This window comes from Lithobates pipiens, unplaced genomic scaffold, assembly GCF_037356315.1.
Source record: "Lithobates pipiens isolate NorthernLeopardFrog02 unplaced genomic scaffold, aLitPip1_a1.2 Scaffold_30, whole genome shotgun sequence".
Taxonomy (NCBI): Eukaryota; Metazoa; Chordata; class Amphibia; order Anura; family Ranidae; genus Lithobates; species Lithobates pipiens.
The window spans coordinates 103134684-103156759 of record NW_027507791.1 but is presented as its reverse complement, the minus strand read 5'-3'; the positions used below and the strand labels follow the sequence as shown (position 1 = coordinate 103156759).

The following is a 22076-nucleotide window of genomic DNA, read 5'->3' as shown; positions in this document are numbered from 1 at the left end:
TCCTACGTCAAACAGATCTAATGTAGACCTTCTAGAAGCTCATATAACACTTATACCCAAGCCTGGCAAAGACACCTCTTTGATCCCCAACTACCGCCCTATTTCTTTATTAAACGTTGACCTCAAACTATATGCCAAAATTATAGTGAACCGCTTAGCTACCCTGCTCCGGTCACTAATTTCCACTGACCAGGTTGTTTTTGTCCCTAGCCGAGAAGCCAGGGATAATACCATAAAGGCATTAAACATCCACCACTGGCTGACCACCACGAAAACAAAGGGCTTTTTTCTCTCATTGGATGCGGAGAAGGCGTTCGACAGGGTGGCCTGGGATTACATGGTAGCTACTCTTACCCACATTGGAATCCCACCGCACCTGATCGGAATGATTATGCTCTTATATTCGACCCCTACTGCAAAAATAAGAGTTAATGGTCACCTGTCGAGCGCCTTCTCCATCACCAATGGTACCCGTCAGGGTTGCCCCCTTTCCCCAATTATCTTTATCTTGACATTAGAACCTCTCCTCCAAATGTTGAGAGGCAACCCTGACATTAAAGGAATAAAGATCAAAGACAAACCGTATAAAATGGCTGCTTACGTAGACGATATCTTGCTCTTCCTATCAGACCCAATCACCACCATTCCCAACTTGCTATCTGATTTGAAGTTCTTCCAAACTATCTCCAATCTAAAAATTAATTTAGACAAATCTAGGGCCTTGAATATTACTTTACCCGCATCAGTAGTAACACAATGTAAACTCAATTTCCCCTTCAATTGGGATTGCCATGCCCTATCATACTTAGGTATCAATATCCCCACTGACTTATCGAAGTTGTTCGAACATAACTTTGGCCCAACACTTCTGAAGATTCAAGGCAACTTACTATATTGGCACAAGAACTCATTTTCATGGTTTGGCAGAGTAGCCATTCTCAAAATGAACGTCCTCCCTAAGCTGCTGTACTTAATACAGGCTATCCCCATTGCTCTCCCTAAAACCTTCTTTCAAAACTACAAAAATATGTGCAGGACCTTCATAAGGTCTCACCGACCACCGAGACTGAGCTGGGCTAAACTTGTACTTCCCAAGCATAAGGGAGGCCTTGGTCTACCCGATATCCACACCTACCACAACGCCGCATTGCTTACCAGAATTGTAGATTGGCATATACACCACCAAGATAAAGCATGGATCCAACTGGAACAAGACATGGCACTCATACCTTTAGTGAACCTCCCGTGGATATCCCCACGAGCTATTCCCCCCACCTGCCAGACCCACCCCCTGATACACCCCTCCCTACAGGCAATGCAGCGGACTCACCTCTCTCTCCACCTCACAACACCACAAGGCCCCATGACACCAATATCACATAACCCTGATTTCCCCCCTGACACCACTAGACGAGACTCCCACCGTCCACAAATCGTATACCGAGCACATCAGTTCTTTGACCGAGGGAATCTACTGTCGCACTCGGCTTTGTCTGTAAAATTCCCCGAACTCCACATACCTTTTTTCAAATTTCTACAACTCCGACATTTTTTCCACTCATACAACCCGCAGTTAAGATGGTTTAGACAATTTACCCCATTTGAAACCTTATGTAATAGTACCGAACCACAAAAACATCTCATTTCCACCATTGTATCCTTGCTAAATTCAGACACAGCGGTACACACACCTACCATACAACACTGGGACACTGATCTCCTCCTCAATTTGACTGAAGACGACTGGTCGAAGATTTATGAACATACGCATAAAGGCACCGTAAATGTTTCGGTGCAAGAAAATAGATATAAAACTTTGCTCGCGATAGTATCGTACCCCAGATAAAATACACAGATTATTCCCCGAGGTCCCACCCACGTGCTGGAGATGTGGCTCTGACACTGGATCCTTTTTACATATCTGGTGGGAATGTCCCGTACTTCAACCATTTTGGAAAGAAGTTCATGACCAAATAGTTCAGATAACAACATACCCCCTAGACTTTTCTCCCCTTACTTATTACACCACACGTCCATAGCGCAACGAAACTACCGGAAATCCTTATCTTTACACCTGATAAACTCGGCCACGTTATGCATCCCCAGGCATTGGAAAACTTCCACTCCTCCCACTGTAGAGGAATGGTACTGTCAAGTTCACAAGATCGCAGAAATGGAGAGGCTTATCCACCAAACACAGGACAGACACACCAAATTTACTAACATTTGGGCATGCTGGATCCATTTCAGGACATCCACACGATCCACTGCTCCCTCATCATTCCTCCCATAAATGTACATTATTACACTTGAGCCTCTAAGGTACCAATGGGTTTTCCCCCGTCCTGCCATCTGGGCCCATTCCCATCCCTTCAATCCCCTAAATGATCTGTTTGCCTCTCCCAGGACACAATACTGGGAGGTGACTCCCCCTAAAAAAACACCCTTTATCCCCCTCCGGGCTCCTCACTTTATCAACTTAGTATTCCACTTGGGCTTTCCCCCCCGGGAATTTTGTCCCCTTGCCATAGAGGCTAACTCATGTACAACCTTATCTTTTTCTTCCATTACATGTATTTCCTGAACCGCAACCAACGAAACGACTCTCACCTGCGGTCCTTCCTAATTCCATCGACTGCACTTTTTACTCCTAGACCTGCTGGGTGTTCCCTCCGCTCACAGCTTGCTCCCCATAGGGGTGAGTGGTTTGAAAACAACCCCCAGAGAATATCTGCAGTGGATGGACACTCGAGTCGACAGGTGTTCGACATTCTCTACAACGCAACCCAAGCTTATCCTAACTTCCAATCGCTCGATCCTTGGATCCTCTTGGGCTCCACACCCATTGATCAATATACAAACGGAGTAATCCTGACATCCCTTTCCACCCATTTTTGGTTATTATTACGGAGTACGCCTCCATTACACTTCATACATGTCGGTAGATGTTAGCCTATACTTGAGTGTTAAGATTTACCTTTGACCTCTACATACCTATATACATGCAAGAACTCTTGTTCTTAAGTTACATAACTGTATTTCTTGTTGAGTCATGTATTAACGCATTTTGTATTTGTGACGCTCTACTTTCTGATTTTACTATACCCAATAGTTGTTATGTTTGTATTTGCAATATTTCAATAAACTTTTTGAAACAAAAAAAAAAAAATGCATTTAGCATATAGTGCACATAGAACAGGGATATGCAATTAGCTGACCTCCAGCTTTTGCAGAACTACAAGTCCCATGAGGCATAGCAAGACTCTGACAGCCACAAGCATGACACCCAGAGGCAGAGGCATGATGGGACTTGTAGTTTTGCAACAGCAGGAGGTTCGCTAATTGCATATCCCTGACATAGAATGTGGACTGACACAAAAACTACCTTTTAAACCAATTTGTCTTAAAATTAGGTTACTAATTTTTACAGCAGCTATTGCAAAACTCAGAAGAAATGCTCAGTGCTGTGTGAGACCTAATAAGTCTATGGATTACAGCAGAGAAGCCCATGGAAATGTGTATATTTGACTCACATTTGGAGTGGTCTTGCGAAAAGTATCTTCCCCTTGAATGATGCTGGTAATGACCGCTTTCTTCAGAACACTGTATTCTTCCGGTGTCAAATTAATGGACTCAATCTGCTGTTTACATGCCTGACAGTGACCACTGCAAGAAGCACGGAAGAGTAGTATATGTTAATAAAGGAACTCTGGACAAAAAACAGGCAACCTACCGCTGCAGTCCAAAAATCACAATTATAATACATATTATATTCTAAGGCCTCTTCAACTATATACAATTTATTAGGGCTGAAACAACTAATCGTGTAATCGACATCTAATTGATTATAATATGAATCGATTACTATTTTCATAATTGATTAATCGGCCAGTAAAATAATGGGGTTAAAAAAAAAAAAACTAAAATGAGCCCTTTATAGTACAAAAATATAAATCACTACTGTAAATATTACTTTCACTGTTCTACAGTAAAAAAATGAACCCCTTCCAGTAGTTATCTGCTTTTTTTGTACTATAAAGGGCTAATTTTAGTCTTTTTAACCCCATTATGTTACTAAACGTCTTAGGCCGCGTACACACGCGGGGACTGTTCGCTCAACTTTGTCCGTCAAACAGTTTCAGCAAACAGTCCGCTCAAAATTAGCATGGACGGACTTGCCCACACACGACGAACGAACAGTTTGCTGAAACCGTGCGCGATGACGTGAACGGCACGTACGACGGGACGGAAAATACAACGTCCTATACACTGCATTACAACTTTCGGCGTGTAAATCCTTTCTGAGCATGCGCGGAACTTAGTTTGACGAACAAGCCTACACACGAGGGGACTGTTCGCTGAAACCAAGTTTCAGCGGACAGTTTTTCGGAAATTCCGAAAAACCTTGTTCAGCAAACTGTTCGCTGAAACTGTCCGCTGAAAGCCCACACACGGGCGGACTGTCCGCCGAAACACTGTTCAGCGGACAAAGTTGGGCGAACAGTCCCCACGTGTGTACGCGGCCTTAGGCCTGGTTCACATCTATATGTTTATTGGTGCTTTTTCTCTCATTTACATGGTTTCCTATGGGATACGTTCATATCTATACTTTTTTCAGCCGCTGCATATTTGGAAAAGGTCAGGGACTTTTAACGCAAAACGGTGCTTTTTTGGTTCAATATACTTCAACAGAAAAGAATGTAATGCGTTTTTGCAGCAATTTGTGTTTTTTAATCTGCCCAAAAAAAAAATGCAAAAAAGCGCAAATTGCAGTAAAATCAAGTGCGCAAAAATCAAAACGCACAGCAAAAAGCACTGCAGAAACAGATCAAAAGCAAAAACTGCATAGGTGTGTACCGAGCCTTATGGTGGCCTCACGGTTCAATTTTCAGGTGAAAATATTCAGAAGAAAAATCTTTGTACATTCGCTGAATGAAAGAATTTTGTTTGAAATTTTCACTTCGTTTCTGAACAAATCCACATACACTGAAAATTCCTTTGACCGAGAAGTTTTCTATTATTTTTTTTTTAAGGTTATTAACCGATTAATCGAAACAATAAATTGGCCAACTAATCGATTATGAAAATAATTGTTAGTTGCAGCCCTACAAAAATTTATATTATGTTGTTTAACCAATCCAAAAAAGGAAGAGAAGCGCTAGGCAAGTCCTAGTACAGCATTAATTTGATTAAAATACAAATTGTTGACTGTATAATGTGCACTTACATAGTGCTAGTGAGGGTAGGTGCTTTCCAGCTGCAATAAAAAATCCTATTTTCTTTATTGTAGATCATGGGACACAGAGCCTTAAGTAATTACTTAATGGGACGTCCCATAGCAATGCTACTTGAGGGGAGGGAGACACAACCCCGGAGGGTACCCCCAGACTTGAGGATCTATACTGCTGCCTGCAGCACACTGCGCCCGAAGGCGATATTCTCACATCCACCTGATTAAATTTTGTGAATGTATGCACTGAAGACCAAGTTACAGATCTGAGCCATGGAGGCCTGATGACGCACTGCCCAAGAAGCACTAACCACCCTGGTAAAGTGCGCCTTAACTTGAAAAGGGGAAATTGAATTTGAATATTTGAATTATCACTTGCCAAATCCACTTAGTGAAAGTGGATTTGGACACTACCTGACCTTTCTTTAGGACCCTCTGGCAGAAGCCAGAAGTCCCAAGGGTTCAAGGGAGGTTAGACGGGCAAATTAAGCCACGTCACCCCTTGTATAAAACCCGGGACTAAAGAAAGAGTAGCAAATGGTCTTTGAAATAAAACCAATAAAGCTGAGACTTGGCCTTTAATAGTACTCAAGTCCAATTTCATTCCTACCCCTAATTGTAGAAATGCAAGAATTCTGCCTAAGATATATCTACGAGGGTGCCAACTCTTGAATTCACACCAGGAAACAAATGCCCTCCAGACACTAAAATATATAGTTCTGGAAGCTGGCTTCATTGCATTAATGAGGGTAGAGATAACTGACCCGGAAAGCCCACGTTTCAATAGCCAAGTGAGAGCAGATCTGGCCACAGTGGGCCCTCCACTGCCATCTTTACGATTTCTGCCTACCATGACCTTCTGGGCCATGCAGGTGACACCAGAATTACCGGTTTTCTTTCCAGCTTGATCCTGCAAAGAGGTCATGGCAGCAACTGAATAGGGGTGAATACATAGATCAGTGAGAACTGACCCCACGGGGTCACCAACGCATCTGTTCCGCATGTGAATGGATCACTTAGTGAACTGCAGGCTGAGTAACGGCACCTGCCAGGGAAAAGGCAGATTTTATTAGGGATTCCAACTTTTTATCTGTTGGATCCTTAAGCATCTGTGCATTGTCTGCAGGACAAGTTAGGCTATTATTGACATTGGAAATCACAGTGTCAATTGCTGATACTTTCCATCTTTTTTTCTCCTCCAGGGGATAGAGAATTGAAAATCTCTTAGGAGGGAGAAAACGCTTATCTGGGTGATCCCATTCAGCAAAAATAAGCTGTTCTAGTAATGTATGTGCAGGAAACGCATGCAAAGGTTTTAAGGAAGCCGAGCTTTCAGGAGACTCCATTAGGGGTAGCATGAAAATAGAACGAACCATCTCAGATTGAGAGGCTGAAAAAGGTTCATATACCCTTGTTTCCTCTGCAAAGAAATCATGGGTTTGCTTTTCCTCCTGATCGACTGAGGGTAACACCTCATCCTGTGCCCACTGTTCCCCTTGCAAATGTCCTGAAGCGGGGGAAGGGGATCTAGCACGCTTCCTATCCATTTAAATGGAGGATGTGATTAAAGACACTAATCCTTCTTCCAGAACCTGTAGGGAGGAGGAAAGGTCATCTTCGGTCACTTACACAGGGCTGAGATGTGGGTGAAACCTTTACTTTTTGGTTTTGTGGTGTCTTTTTTTGGCAGGCATAGTCCCAAGTACAAAAACAGAGGCACTCTACAAATTGCACTTAATCGCTGAAAATAGTCATGACATTTAAAGCCGGTATAAAGTTCAGCCTAGTGCTGGGAAAAAAAAAAAATAGGATTTTTGTACTCACTGTAAAATCCTTTTCTCTGTAATTCACCGACCGACACAGCTCCTCTGTAACTAAATTGGTTGTATAGCCTGCCATTAGGAGAACTAGGCAAAATGGTTACACAATACACAGAACTTTAAATCCCACCCCAGGGGGGCGGACCCTGGGCTATCAACCCTCCTCACTGCTCCCAGCAGCTTCAGTACGTCAACAAGCAGTACAACGTAGAAAAAAGGAGGGGTGGGTGCTGTGTCGGTCGGTGAATTACAGAGAAAAGGATTTTATGGCGAGTACAAAAATCCTATTTTCTCTTATGTTCACCGACCAACACAGCTCCTCTCTAACTAAATGCGACGTCCCCAAGCAGTGTCAAACAAGGGGTGGGAAAAACAGCATAAAAACTTCATCCACCATGGCAAGTGGGAACTAGTGAAACTAAACCCACAAAAAAACAGCAGTGTGTGGAAAAATTCCACCATATAACCAGGTATCCTCAACAGGAGTGATCCCCAAGACCGCAACCTTGCGGAAGTAATGCAACAATGCATTAACCAAACAGTACTGCGTTTTATATCGAAAAACCAGGGAAAAAAGCTCAATTGCAACTACACGGCGGCCTGCAAAACTTTGCGGCCAAAACAAGCATCAGCCGATGCACTGACCTCTACCTTGTAGAACTTGGTAAACGTATGGACAGACGACCAGGTCACCGCCTTACACACCTGAGCGATAGACGCTTGGTGTCGGAAGGCCCAATACGTTCTGATTGTTCTTGTAGAGTGGGCCTTGACTGGAAAGGGGGGCACCTGCCCCTTCAAGGCGTAGGCTTGGACTACAATCTGTCTGACCACCTGGAAATGGTGGCCGACGAGGCCGCCATGCCTTTCTTTTAACCAGCAACCGAAACAAAACAGTGAGTCTGACTTCCGAAAGGGAACCGTGGCAGACAAGTACACCCTCAGAGCCCTAACCACATCGAGAGCGTGAAGGGCCACCTCCTTGGGGTGCTTCGATTTAGGACACAACGATGGTAATACAATGTCCTCATTGATATGAAAAGCCGAAACCACCTTCGGTAGAAAGGACGGGTTGCAGACGCAACACCACCTTATCCCTGTGGATGACCAGATAAGGCGACTTGCAGGACAAGGCTGCCAATTCCGAAACCCTCCTGGCCGATGTGATGGCCACTAGAAAGACCACCTTCTGTGAAAGGGTGAACAGGGAAATCTCCCTGATATTCTCAAACGGCGGCTTCTGGAGCGCCGACAACACCAGGTTCAAATCCCATGGGGGTAACGGTGGACGCACCGGAGGGACTACATGTCGTACCCTCTGAACAAAGGTACTCACTAATGAGTAAAACGCCAGGGGTCACTGAAAAAAAAAAAAAAAAAAGACAGCCAGGGCTGAAATTTGCCACTTAATGGTGCTCAATGCCAATTTCTGGTCTACTCCTTGCTGAAGAAACAGCAGGATCCTTGATATAGAAAAGGAGAGTGGATGCCACCCTTTCTCCTCACACATGGAGATGTAGGCCTTCCAGGTACGATGGTATATCTTCTGTGAAGAAGATTTCCGCGCCCTCAGCATAGTTGGAATCACAGAGTCTGACAGACCCCGGTTCCTCAGCACCTGGCTCTCAATAGCCATGCTGTTAAAGCCAGCGATGGTAAAGCAGGGTGAAAGATTGGACCTTGAGATAGGAGGTCCTCTCTCAGTGGCAGTCGCCAGGAAGTGTCTGCCACCAGACGCACCAGGTCTGCGTACCAGGGCCACTGAGGCCAATCTGATCCCACAGAGCCACCAGCGCGTCTGATGCGTCTGCCCATGGATCTCTCGTCCTGAACACAAATCTTGGCACCTTCCGATTGAGACGGGAGGCCAAGTGATCCACATCTGGCGTGCCCCATTTCAGGCACAGCAGCTGGAACATCTCCGGATGCAACGCCCACTCTCCTGGGTCCAGCATCTGGCGGCTCAGATAGTCCGCCTGCCAATTTTCCACCCCCGGGATGTAAATGGCTGACAGGGCCGTAACGTGGCGCTCTGCCCACCGAAGTATGTGAGCGAGCTCCCGAGCAGGGGCTGAACTTCTTGTTCCCCCTTGCTGATTTATGTACGCCACAGCCGTGGCATTGTCTGACTGTATCCTGGTCAGTCATCCTTGAAGACACGTCGACCACGTGTGGAGGCAAGGCCTGATCGCTTTCAATTCAAGCAGATTGATTGGCAACTTGGATTCTTCCGTCGACCAGAGGCCCAGAGAGCTGACTGAATCCCCATCACTCCACCCCAGCTGGACAGACTGGCGTCCGTCGTGATCACCGTCCAGTTCAGAGGAAGAAACGATTTTCCGGACTGAATCACCGGGGACTTCAACCACCAGATCAGGGAATCCCTGACTGGTTGGCTCACCTGGATCTGCCGTTCCAGGGACAACGGAGATTTGTCCCATTTGGTCAATATATCCTTTTGCAGGACTCTGGTGTGGAACTGGGCATAAAGTACTGCCTCGAAGGGAGCCATCATGAGTCCCAGCACTCGCATGCAAAAGCCGAGCGACGACCACTTGCGGTTCATCAGTAGATTGACCGCAGACGTGAGAGTCAGCAATTTGTCCAAGAGGAGAAAAACCCTTGCTTCCCTGGAGTCCAACAGCAACCCCAGGTACTCCAGACGCTGAGTTGGTACAACCACCAACTTCTTTAGGTTCAACAGCCACCCAAACTCTTGTAGGGTCTGCATGGTGATCGCCACATCCTCCTCTAATTCTGAGGCGGAAGATGCTCTCAGGAGGAGATCGTCTAGGTAACCCACGATCGTGATCCCGCGCTGCCTCAGCAACGCCAATACTAGAGCCAGTGCTTTGGTAAAGACTCGGGGGGCTGATGCCAGGCCAAAAGGAAGAGCCACAAACTGGTAGTGGGCTTTCCCTACTGCCAAACGCAGAAAATTTTGATGCCGAAGGCAAATGGGTATGTGCAGGTAGGCATCCTGGATGTCCAAGGACACCAGGAAGTCCCCTTGATGGAGTGCAGAGACAACTGAGCGAACTGATTCCATTCTGAACCTCTGCACCTTAACAAAGTGGTTGAGGGCTTTTAAGTCCAAGATTGGATGTACCCCTTCCTTCTTGGGAACCACAAACAGATTTGATCAGAACCCCTGGAAGCGTTCCGATTCCGGAACCGGTACAATCACCCCCGATTCAGCAAGTCCCTTACTGCCTCCAACAGGGCCTCCCGACGAACCGGGATGCGGGTATGCTGGAGGGGAAGAATCTGTTTGGCGGCCAAGAGAGAAACTCTATCTTGTAGCCTGTGGAAATCAGATCCCAGACCCATTGGTCGGATAACCAGAAAGTCCACAAGGCTGCAAACTCCCGAAGACGACCCCCCACCCGATAAGTGGGTGGGGGCAAACCTTCATGCGGTAGCACTTTTGTTTGCAGGCTTGTTAGGCTTGCGGTTCCAGGGACGCTTCTGACCGTCCGTGGGCGTCCTGTCGGGCTGGGGGCGTTTTGCTGAAGCACCGAGCGGTGCTCAGACCATACACTGCATCAAAGCTCCTGAGGACGCTCAAATGCGAAACGCGTAGGAGTTGTGGGAGACATACGGTCCTTGAATACAAGCCAGGAACAGGTCGGCCCAGTGGAGGGAGACTAACACCACCTGCGGAACATCAGTGGCTTGCCCGATTTTAGAACGGTTTTCTCATTGCTGGAAAGGCTTGGTGTCGGCCAATAGACACATTGAAATGTGAGGGCAATACGTTTTTTATTGATTTTTCCATTAAAGTTAAAACGGTTTTACACTATAATGGTTCCATTTAATTTTGTATGAATATATGGACGTTGAGGAATTGCTAACGGGAAGAATGCGGTGTGGATTGGTTATCCGTTGAATGAACTGAAGGCTTACTGATTGGGGACATCTGGTGAGTGGCCATTCTGCTTGGTGACGGTGGCACAGTTTTGGTTATTTTAGTTGACATAAGTGGACTTTTGATTAGAAGATGATCGGTGATTAAGACGGCACAGTTGGAGCAATCTAATTAAAATATCGCACAATAAGGACGCTATATTTTTTGCAATTATAAATTAATGTCTTGTGTATATATTTTGGATAATATGGGGGCACAGTGATTATTTAGTGAATATAAGTATTATTAAGCATACTCTATGGAGAAGGGGGTAGTATAAATAGTGAGTGGGAGGCACAATCCCCTAAAGATATATATATTGATCCGGGGAAAACCTGATTGCCTCTCGGGCGATCAGGAAGGAATTTTTTCCCTACTGTAGCAAATTGGATCATGCTTTGCTGGGGTTTTTCGCCTTCCTCTGGATCAACTGTGGGTATAGAATTGGGTATATGGGATTGTATGATTTTATTTGTTTATTTAAATTTTTTTTTTTATTATTTATGGTTGAACTGGATGGACTTGTGTCTTTTTTCAACCTGACTATCTATGTAACTATGTACAACAAGATGGGCATGCACCGCCAATGTACAGTTTCAAAAAGATTGCAAACAGGCAGGTAAGAATCCTTTATTACAGAACATTTTAATGTAAAGTTCCGTATTAGGAAAAATTTTAAAAACAGGAAAGCCCTGGTTTGTGCAGGATGCTATTATGTAGTAGCACAGGAAGCCTCGGCTTTCTGCCTCTCCCAGGCTTTCAAAGTGAAGAATGCTGCAAATACAGAATTCCCTTTAGGTGAAAATTGATACTGCAGCAAAAACTACAATATTCCTTAATGCCATTACTTCCCTATCGAGAATCTGCAGTCCAGAACCCTCTTCGATATAAGCACACTTACCTATTAGTGACTTCGGTGAGTTTCCCCCTCCAGGATTCACTGGGAATACTAAAATACATAAAAAAGACTTTTCAAAATACAACTATTTGCATTTACAATAACTTGAAATTAATAGGGATGCACCGAAATTTCGGCCGCCGAAACATATCGGCCAAAAATGCCCTTTTCGTCAATTTGCCGAAAGAGAAAAATGGCCGATAATGGAGCCAAAAATGGGGTGTGGTCTGGGTAGGGGGCAGGGCTCCACCCCTGCCCCTGGTGCCGCCCATCATGAAAAGCTATATCATGCTATAGTGCAGGAGAGCCGCCTCCACCACCTGTTGTGTTCCTGGTCGCGCGCCGTCACGTACAGCCCCTCCCCCTTGTCTGGGCACTTTGATAGGCAGATCACACGCAGGATTGGACGGATGATCTGTCTATCAAAGTGCCCGGACAAGGGGGAGGGGCTGTACGTGACGGCGCGTGGCCGGGAACACACAGCTATTGAACTGAAAGCTGTGATGTTCCCGGCGCTGTGATCAAACAGGTGGTGGAGGCGTTCTCCTCTCTTCTCCTCTCAGGTTAGCTGCAATGGGAGGACACTGGCTGCAATAGGGGGACACTCTGGCTGCAATAGGGGGACACTCTGGCTGCAATAGGGGGACACTCTGGCTGCAATAGGGGGACACTCTGGCTGCAATAGGGGGACACTCTGGCTGCATCTGACGGGCACTGGTGAGGCTGCATTGTATCATGTGTCATGTATCATTGTATCTCCTGTACCACGTCCCCAGTCTCTGACCATCTCCTGTACCACGTCCCCAGTCTCTGACCATCTCCTGTACCACGTCCCCAGTCTCTGACCATCTCCTGTACCACGTCCCCAGTCTCTGACCATCTCCTGTACCATGTGCCCAGTCTCTGACCATCTCCTGTACCATGTGCCCAGTCTCTGACCATCTCCTGTACCATGTGCCCAGTCTCTGACCATCTCCTGTACCATGTGCCCAGTCTCTGACCATATCCTGTACCATGTGCCCAGTCTCTGACCATCTCCTGTACCATGTGCCCAGTCTCTGACCATCTCCTGTACCATGTTCCTAGCAGCCAGCACTACAATCTTAACAAAAATTGTGTGAATGAATAAAGTGAAAATATTGCAGCACTAGGAATCAAATGTTGAGTATTGACATACCGTGACATACAAAATAAGTTGTGATTAGCATATACAAAAAACTCTAACACCGTCATCTGATTGCTAGTGTCTCTAAATAAAGCGCAATGTGCTAATTGTAAATCAACATTGGTAGTATTGTCCCATTGGTGATTAAATCATGAATTCATTTGTATATATTGATATTGATGGGAAGGAATCCAGGAGTGTAGGATTAAAGGAGTCACCGCCATGTGGGCATCCACCACCAAGGGCAGAATATTAACCACTTAAGGACCGGAAGGATTAGCCCCCTTAATGACCAGGCCATTTCTTGCGATACGGCACTGCGTCGCTTTAACTGATGTAGAGCTGCCACGACGAGTCGACATAAATCGATTACGTTGACTACAAAAATACGTTGATGTGCACGCAGGGCGTCGATGCGTCACAATGCTTAGTATCCCTCAGTATCTACCGCTCTCCTCCGTGCTGCCGTCGTCCTCTCTTCTCCCCCTTCGCCGCAGTCCCTAGGGGTGCACGCGATCCGCGGAGCGCTCCGAGGTCTCGGCCTTAGGAAAGGCCGCGGCTTCAGCCTAGCTCCGAAGCGGCAGCCATCTTTCTACACCCAGGCTGTTTACACTGTGATTGCTCTGACGGAGCGATCACTTGTAAACGACATTTCACCGGTTCCTCTCTCCCCTCTCTGTACTAATCTGTACAGTGGAGGGGAGAGATCAGATGGAAGCAGCCATCCCTTCATACACTGAAGTACCCAGCAGTACCCTGCCCAGCCATACATATATATTCTTTTATCTTAACTTTACAAAAAATAAGTACATAAAAAAAAGGCAAGAATATAATACTTATATATAATATATATGTATGTACTAGTTATTTTCTTTTATCTTACTTTTTTTTTTATGTACTTATATTTTGTAAGGTTATCCAAAGGATTAACTAATCAAAAAAAAAAAACACTAGATTCATAAAAAAATAAATAAATAATAATAATAAATCGGGTAGTCATTGATTAATCGAAAAAATAATCGAGTGATTAGTCGGCAGACAAATTAATCGTTAGTTGCATTTCTAAACTGAGGACATTGTACGATGTTGCGACACAAACAAAATGTATGTCCTTTTTTTCCTACAAATAGAGCCTTCTTTTGGTGGTAATTGATCACCTCTACGTTTTTGTTTTTTTGTACTATAAACCAGAAAGACCGAGAATTTTGAAAAAAAAAAAAAAATTCTTACTTTTTTTCTATAATAAATATCCCCCCCCCCCCCCAAAAAAAAATAAAAAATTTAATACAAAATGTCTTCATTAGTTTAGACAGATATGTATTCTACATATTTTTGGGGAAAAAATAAAAAAAGCAATAAGCGCATATTGATTTCTTTGCGCAAAAGTTATTTATTTGTAATGGCGGTGATCAGCGATTTTTAGTGAGACTGCGACATTGCGGCAGACAGATCGGACACTTTTGACACTTTTTTTGGGATCAGTGACATTTATACAGCGATCGGTACTAAAAATAGCCACTGATTACTGTATAAATGTCACTGGCAGGGAAGGGGTTAACACTAGGGGGCGATCAAGGGGTTAAGTGTTCTCTATGGAGGAGTTTCTAACTGTGGGGGCAGTGTAGTGACTGGAGGAGGAAACATATAGCTGTTCCTAATCACTAGGAACAGCAGATCTGTCTATCCTCTCCTGACAGAATGGGTATCTGTCTGTTTACATAGACAGATCCCCATTCTGTCAATCTCTGGAGTGATCGTGGGTGGCCAGCGAACATAGCGGCCACCGGCCACGAGCATCAGCTCTGGCGTTGTGCTGTGGGCCCCCTAGCGGTCTTAAAGCGGCCAACATACAAAAACGGCGATTCGCTCAGGAGAGCCAACCTGCCGCAGTACAACTGTGGCAGCTGGTCTTTAAGTGGTTAAATACGCTTACCAGAAGGTAGCATCAATCAGGCATGTGATATCAAAGCTCTGGATAGTGAGTGGTGTAATTCATTCTCCTCAGATGAGCCACAGACAACCTCGACCTGGCATGTGGGAATATGGATCAGGATGGCAATGTCCAATATGGTAAAAACCTCCTTCCGTTGGAAGGTTTATGGTTAACAGCAGCCATAAAAAAAAACACAGAAAGCCTCCACATAGTGAAAAAATGTATGGTTATAGGTTTATTTAGGATAAAAAGACTTTACATAGATTCCAAGATTTATTGCAATGTATATGTTGATATGTCAACACTCAACGTTTGATTTCTAGCGCTGCACTGTTTTTGCATTTACAATAACCACAAAGTGTGAGTAAGCCATGACAATAACAATTTTGTGTGATGGTCCAAACCCACACATAAATATATATAAATATATAGTGCATACATAGACAATGAGCTCAACAAACAAAATAAAAAACATCAGGCAAGCAGCTAAATATATGGTTGAAATACATCTATATTTACTGTTTAACCTTCCTACTTGGGAACTCAGAATGCTATAAAAACCAGACAAAAGTTGCTAACCCTTCTCTACTATATCCAAGAAGAAAAACGTTTCCGCTTTAGATAATCTTTAAAGTGGTTCTAAAGGCTCAATTGTTTTGTTTTTTGTTGTTTTTTTAACATTAATGCAGGTGAGCTGCGCTGTGTGTGTAAATGATCACACAGAGCGCAGCTTGGGAGTCTACTCGAGTGCCCCAAGAGACTTGCTATTGGGGGCATTTAGCATGGGCAAGCAACCTTTGCAGCTTTAACAGCTTCAACTCTTCTGGGAAGGCTGTCCACAAAGTTTAGGATATTATCTATGGGAATGTTTGACCATTCTTCCAGAAGTGCATTTATGAGGTCATGCAGTCTCCACTGTAATTCATCCCAAAGGTGTTCTATCGGGTTGAGGTCAGGACTCAGGACTCTGTACAGGGCAGTCCTGTTCCTCCACCCAAAACTCACTCATCCATATCTTTAGGCTCGGTTCACACAGGGGCGGCACAACTTGCAGCGCGACTCACAGACGCGACCTGCACACGATCAGCAGCGACTTGCAAAACGACTTCTGTATAGAAGTCAATGCAAGTCGCCTGAAGTCGCCCCAAAAATAGTACAGGAACCTTTTTTCTAAGTCGGAGTGACTTGAGTCGCTCCTATTAGAACGGTTCCATAGTACAGAACGGAGCACGACTTGTCAGGCGGTGAAGTCGCCTGGACAAGTCGCCCCTGTGTGAACCGAGCCTTATGGACCTTGCTTTGTGTGCTGGCCCAAATCATCTGGTGGATGGGGGGGATTATGGTGTGGGGTTGTTTTTAGTTCCAGTGAAGGGAACTCTTAAGGCATCAGCATACCAAGACATTTTGGACAATTTCATGCTCCCAACTTTGTGGGAACAGTTTGGGGATGGCCCCTTCCTGTTCCAACAAGACTGTGCACCAAGCAAGGTGCATAAAGAGTGAGTTTGGGGTGGAGGAACTTGACTAGCCTGCACAGAGTCCTGCCCTCAACCAGATAGAACACCTTTGGGATGAATGGAATGGGTGGAGACTGCAAGCCAGGCCTTCATATCCACATTAGTGCCTGACCTCACAAATGCACTTCTGGAAGAATGGTCAAACACTCCCATAGACACACTCCTAAACCTTGTGGACAGCCTTTCCAAAAGAATTGAAGCTGTTATAGCTGCAAAGGGTGGGCCAACTCAAAATGGAACCCTACGGACTAAGACTGGGATGCCATTAAAGTTCATGTGCGGGTAAAGGCAGGTAGCCCAATACTTTTGGTAATATAGCATATCTCCAAAATTCTCTGCCTGTAAAATTGCATAGTGTGTTACACACTGCAAATTCTGTTTTTAAAAGCCAAGAACCAGTGCCAACATACGAGACTCTGTCATACCTTATACACAACCCTGGGCCATCTACTAGAGGTCCAGGTTTTGTTCATCAGATTGGGCATACCACAAAGGGGTTTTCAAGGTCTGGGGACTGTAAAAATGGGCCAAAGCCCATGAGCTGTATAGCACCCTACATCTAATAACACGTTGCACATTATGCTAAGGTGTTTGGTACTTAATGCAGGATCCATTGCCCACATCCAGCATTAAAGGCAGGCCCCACATATGTCTGGGGTACAGTCCCCAATGTACACACCAAGAGTCACCAATCTGGAAACTGCTAGTTAGCCCAGGGCAATAAGCAGTCCGATCATGATAAAGGGAATAAAATTTAATGGTTTAAAAGAAAAATACTTCATTAGAGGGGAACAGGACCATCACATATGGACACTAGCAAAAAATGGACATCTCATGGAGTGGACAGGGTTAAAGGAATGTGCACTAGGAGAGGCCCTAGCTCATTTTTGCCAGTGTCTAATCACCTGAAAGGAGCCATAATATAACCCATGGATGTGGAATGCAAGTCCTCGGTCCTATATTGTACGAATAAATTAGAATTATACCCTAAACATAACTAGCCTTAAAAATGTTCCCTTCCCTCACCTAACACCTTTGCTGACTAACCTGTGTAAAAAAAGATGCATATACTTGCCTATTTTTGGACTGGTCAAGTGATCTAGCTCCTGGATCAGCCAGTGGCGGCTGGGATGGATTGCCACCAAAAACTAAGCCATGGGAGCCTATGGGTGATATCATGGTTCCCAGAATTTTCAGCCGTTGTTCGGCCCTCTCTCCTCTCCCCTGCAGCCACCCCTAGATGACACAGCTGATCACACGACCAGATCAAAGAGGGATAAAAATAGGTAAGTATATAAAATCTTTTTGTAACAAAGGTTAGTCAGCAAAGGTGTAATAAAGAGACAGTTAAGGCCCCTTTTACATGAAGGGTTCAATCATGTTCACCTGTCAGTTTTTCAGGCAAACCTGATTGGACGGTCCATTCACTTCTATGGACTGGCTGATGTAAACAGACCTGTGTCCATTTCAGTGTTTCTCAACTCCAGTCCTCAAGGCGCCCCAACAGGTCATGTTTTCAGGATTTCCCTCAGATGAAACAGCTGTGGTAGTTACTAAGGCAGTGAAACTGATCAAATCACCTGTGAAAATAATGGAAAGCCTGAAAACATGACCTGTTGGGGTGCCTTGAGGACTGGAGTTGAGAAACCCTGGTCCATTTACACCTGCCTACCTCCGGTCTGCTGAAAAGAAACAGGAGGCAATTTGTTCTCCTCCATCTAGGCAGATCAGAGGGCAGTCAGGTGTAAATGGACAGCGGTGTCAGTTTACTCCCAGCTGCCCAAAGAGTAGACCGGACTCTGTGCGTGTCCACTTTGCATAAAGTGAGTGGACATGGATGTGTCATCTGCCCGCTCTCCTGTGATCAGCAGGATATCAGCAGACAGATCCCTTGTTGATCTCAATGGTATCCATCCCATGTGAAAGGCGCCTACGACTAGTTAAGTCTAGACTGGAATACTACTTTAAGATATTCTTAGTAGAGTGGGCAAGAACCTCTTTCAGGGTTCTATTGTCATCTGTGTGTCCATTATGAATATCTTCTTACTTCTAGTCTGAGGTCAACAGATCAGGAAATAAGGTGAAATCTCCCCCACAAAGATACAAGCAGCAATAAAAATGTGATAGTGTTTACAACCCTTCCCTAGTCTAACCAAAAATGTGTTTTTTGATGGAGAAGTGCATTAAGTTTGAAGCTCGCTTTAGCAAGTGGCCTTACCTTTCAAACCAGGATTTTATACTTTTCATCAATACTTCTCCAGGATAGATTTGGTTTTGCCTAAAATAACTCAAAATGGAGATCAGCCGTTTTCTGTAATCATCATCCTGCAAATCTTGAGGGGCATCAAAAAGACTCTGAATTGTAGTCTGGGGAACCAGCAAATTTTTCTCTATCATTTCATCGTACAGCGCCCAAGCAAGTGCACCTTCATGGTTTTCAATGGCAGCCGTAATACAATCTGCATAGTTCCGGGCAGAAACGGGCCCTGCCTTCTTCATAGTCTCTAGAATCTCTAGTGACTCCCTCCAGCGATCTGTTTTGGCCAAACCCCTAATAATCACACTACTGGCTCCAGAATCAAAAGACCGAAATTTCATTTTCATGATATCATACACATCACAAAGCTCGTCTATCTGATTCTGTTGCACACACAACAGCATATACTTCACAAGTAACGGATAGCTGATGTCACCATTTTCTTCTGCCACAAAAGACAAAAAAGATTTGGCGATGTTGAGATCAGTGCCCATTTTAATCATCTGCTCAGATACCCGATCTTCATATATGCCTTTGAAGGTGGATTCTTCTTTCAGCTTCCTCCAGCCATTAGATCCTATGGGCTCAGTGGGTAAAGAAAGGTGCTTTCTATTATCCTGCTTTGTCAAAGGTGGTTCTTTATTTTTAGTCATGGCATCCCTTCTTTTGGATGAACCAGCAGAAAATATTGATGTCCCCCTCCCAGGCTCATTGCTTCTAGTAGGTTTTAAGCCTTTTGCATAGAAGACACCCTGATCTATATGAGCATTCACAATGCATGATGTACTTATATTATGTGATGGGCTGTGCAATCTGGTCAGGTCAGGAGTAAAAACAGCAGCAGCAGCCTGGCACAAGGAGCCTCTGCTTATACCAATCTGTCTGCACACAGCCCTGCAAAACACATGTAATGACAACATGGTGCAGCACCGTCCGACCCCCTACTGACTACTAGCAGCCACAATGGTTCTTCTAGTTGCTAGGACACGTGTTAAACAAAAGAAGCAACCCCATGCACTCTTCTCATTTCAATAACTCATACCCAATACTAAGAACTAACTATGCTCTAGTTCGTCTTCTTCAATTCACATGGAGCTGTCAGACACCATTCACTACCGCCTCAAAGGTGAACAGAGGACTAGAAACATATTCTTGTCTCCGGAAGCGGCGCCATTTTCCTGTAGTATGAACCTAGCTTTCTATACACTTGGTCTACTGAAATATGGCTCCGAGGCCGAATCATAAAGCGCACGGAAAAGACAGTCGTACAGCGGTGATTTCTTGTACGTGTAAGTTAAACTACTGTTTAGACAGGAAGTGACGTTTTTGTATTGACCTGTTGGAAAGGACTGGTTGTGGTGTTTCATAGTAACCGGGTTTATACGGAGTATGAGGCAGCGGGGGGACATTGAAAGGTGACGGAACGTGTGCTGTGGTCTGCCAATGGAGTGCTGACAGAGGGAGAAGTATAATGTGTACCAGAGAACAAGGGGGATCCAAATGCTGGAGATAACACTGGTGTGTGTTTAAAGGCCTCATTATTAGGAAGAAAAAAGAGTGAGTATTTATAATTGTATCTGCATTCATGGTTGACATTGTGCCTTTCTTGTTATGCTTAATAGCAGTATAGCTGCAACATGAGAGGAGGGCATTACTAGTCCCAGGGGTTTGGTGATGTGAGAGAATAGGTGCTGGAGTCCAATCCAGTTGCACTCCCCCCCTGTTCCTCGACTCGCCCCTGCGTTCTCTGCCCTGTTCCTCGACTCGCCCCTGCGTTCTCTGCCCTGTTCCTCTGCTCGCCCCTGCGTTCTCTGCCCTGTTCCTCTGCTCGCCCCTGCGTTCTCTGCCCTGTTCCTCTGCTCGCCCCTGCGTTCTCTGCCCTGTTCCTCTGCTCGCCCCTGCGTTCTCTGCCCTGTTCCTCTGCTCGCCCCTGCGTTCTCTGCCCTGTTCCTCTGCTCGCCCCTGCGTTCTCTGCCCTGTTCCTCTGCTCGCCCCTGCGTTCTCTGCCCTGTTCCTCTGCTCGCCCCTGCGTTCTCTGCCCTGTTCCTCTGCTCGCCCCTGCGTTCTCTGCCCTGTTCCTCTGCTCGCCCCTGCGTTCTCTGCCCTGTTCCTCTGCTCGCCCCTGCGTTCTCTGCCCTGTTCCTCTGCTCGCCCCTGCGTTCTCTGCCCTGTTCCTCTGCTCGCCCCTGCGTTCTCTGCCCTGTTCCTCTGCTCGCCCCTGCGTTCTCTGCCCTGTTCCTCTGCTCGCCCCTGCGTTCTCTGCCCTGTTCCTCTGCTCGCCCCTGCGTTCTCTGCCCTGTTCCTCTGCTCGCCCCTGCGTTCTCTGCCCTGTTCCTCTGCTCGCCCCTGCGTTCTCTGCCCTGTTCCTCGGCTCGCCCCTGCGTTCTCTGCCCTGTTCCTCGGCTCGCCCCTGCGTTCTCTGCCCTGTTCCTCGGCTCGCCCCTGCGTTCTCTGCCCTGTTCCTCGGCTCGCCCCTGCGTTCTCTGCCCTGTTCCTCGGCTCGCCCCTGCGTTCTCTGCCCTGTTCCTCGGCTCGCCCCTGCGTTCTCTGCCCTGTTCCTCGGCTCGCCCCTGCGTTCTCTGCCCTGTTCCTCTGCTCGCCCCTGCGTTCTCTGCCCTGTTCCTCTGCTCGCCCCTGCGTTCTCTGCCCTGTTCCTCGGCTCGCCCCTGCGTTCTCTGCCCTGTTCCTCGGCTCGCCCCTGCGTTCTCTGCCCTGTTCCTCGGCTCGCCCCTGCGTTCTCTGCCCTGTTCCTCGGCTCGCCCCTGCGTTCTCTGCCCTGTTCCTCGGCTCGCCCCTGCGTTCTCTGCCCTGTTCCTCGGCTCGCCCCCGCGCTGCTCCCTCCCCGTTCCTTGGCGCTTTTGAAGAGAGCGGTGCATAGTAGCCAATCGGCTTCTAACTTCAGCTTGTTCAATTAAGCTTTGATAAAGAAAATAAAAAAAATACTGGAAGATGATTGGTTTCTCTCCAGAGCTGCACTGGATTTTGCACTCCAATTTTAATACCCCCCCCCCCCTTTGTATTTGATTGCATGACAGATGTTTCTTCAGATTTTCTTGCAATGTTTTTGGGTCTATCACAATAAAAATTAAACACTAAACTTCTTGATTTGTATAATTCTATATTTATTTCCTGTCTGTAGAAAATAACCACATCTACAATGGATTGGAAGAAAAGTCTAAAAGAAAAACTGGAACGGGATAACAAAGGTATTACTAAAGTACAAATGGTCATTTGTTATACATTGTGGCAAGACATTTTGTATTATAGCCAGGAACATTTTACTGAGCTCCATATAAACAATTACAGACAATGTGCATAAATACTACAACTGAACATCTGGCAAATGGCT

General features: G+C 45.7%; 2 protein-coding genes across 3 annotated transcripts in view; one reads left to right on the top strand and one right to left on the bottom strand.

Annotated features, from left to right (window-relative positions):
* Positions 1 to 19881, bottom strand: part of PRORP (protein only RNase P catalytic subunit) — a 137164-nt gene extending 117283 nt beyond the window's left edge. Inside the window, exons 1-3 of the mRNA XM_077464711.1 lie at positions 18689 to 19881; positions 11859 to 11906; positions 3534 to 3666 (exon numbers count right to left, since the gene is read on the bottom strand). Coding sequence (XP_077320837.1) covers positions 3534 to 3666; positions 11859 to 11906; positions 18689 to 19647 — 1140 coding nt within the window. The 5' untranslated portion in view covers positions 19648 to 19881. The remainder of the gene's footprint in view (positions 1 to 3533; positions 3667 to 11858; positions 11907 to 18688) is intronic.
* Positions 19882 to 20023: 142 nt separating this feature from the next.
* Positions 20024 to 22076, top strand: part of PPP2R3C (protein phosphatase 2 regulatory subunit B''gamma) — a 42111-nt gene continuing 40058 nt past the window's right edge. For both annotated transcript variants that reach the window (XM_077464713.1, XM_077464712.1), the window contains exons 1-2: positions 20024 to 20284; positions 21867 to 21933. In XM_077464713.1, coding sequence (XP_077320839.1) covers positions 21885 to 21933 — 49 coding nt within the window. In that variant the 5' untranslated portion in view covers positions 20024 to 20284; positions 21867 to 21884. The remainder of the gene's footprint in view (positions 20285 to 21866; positions 21934 to 22076) is intronic.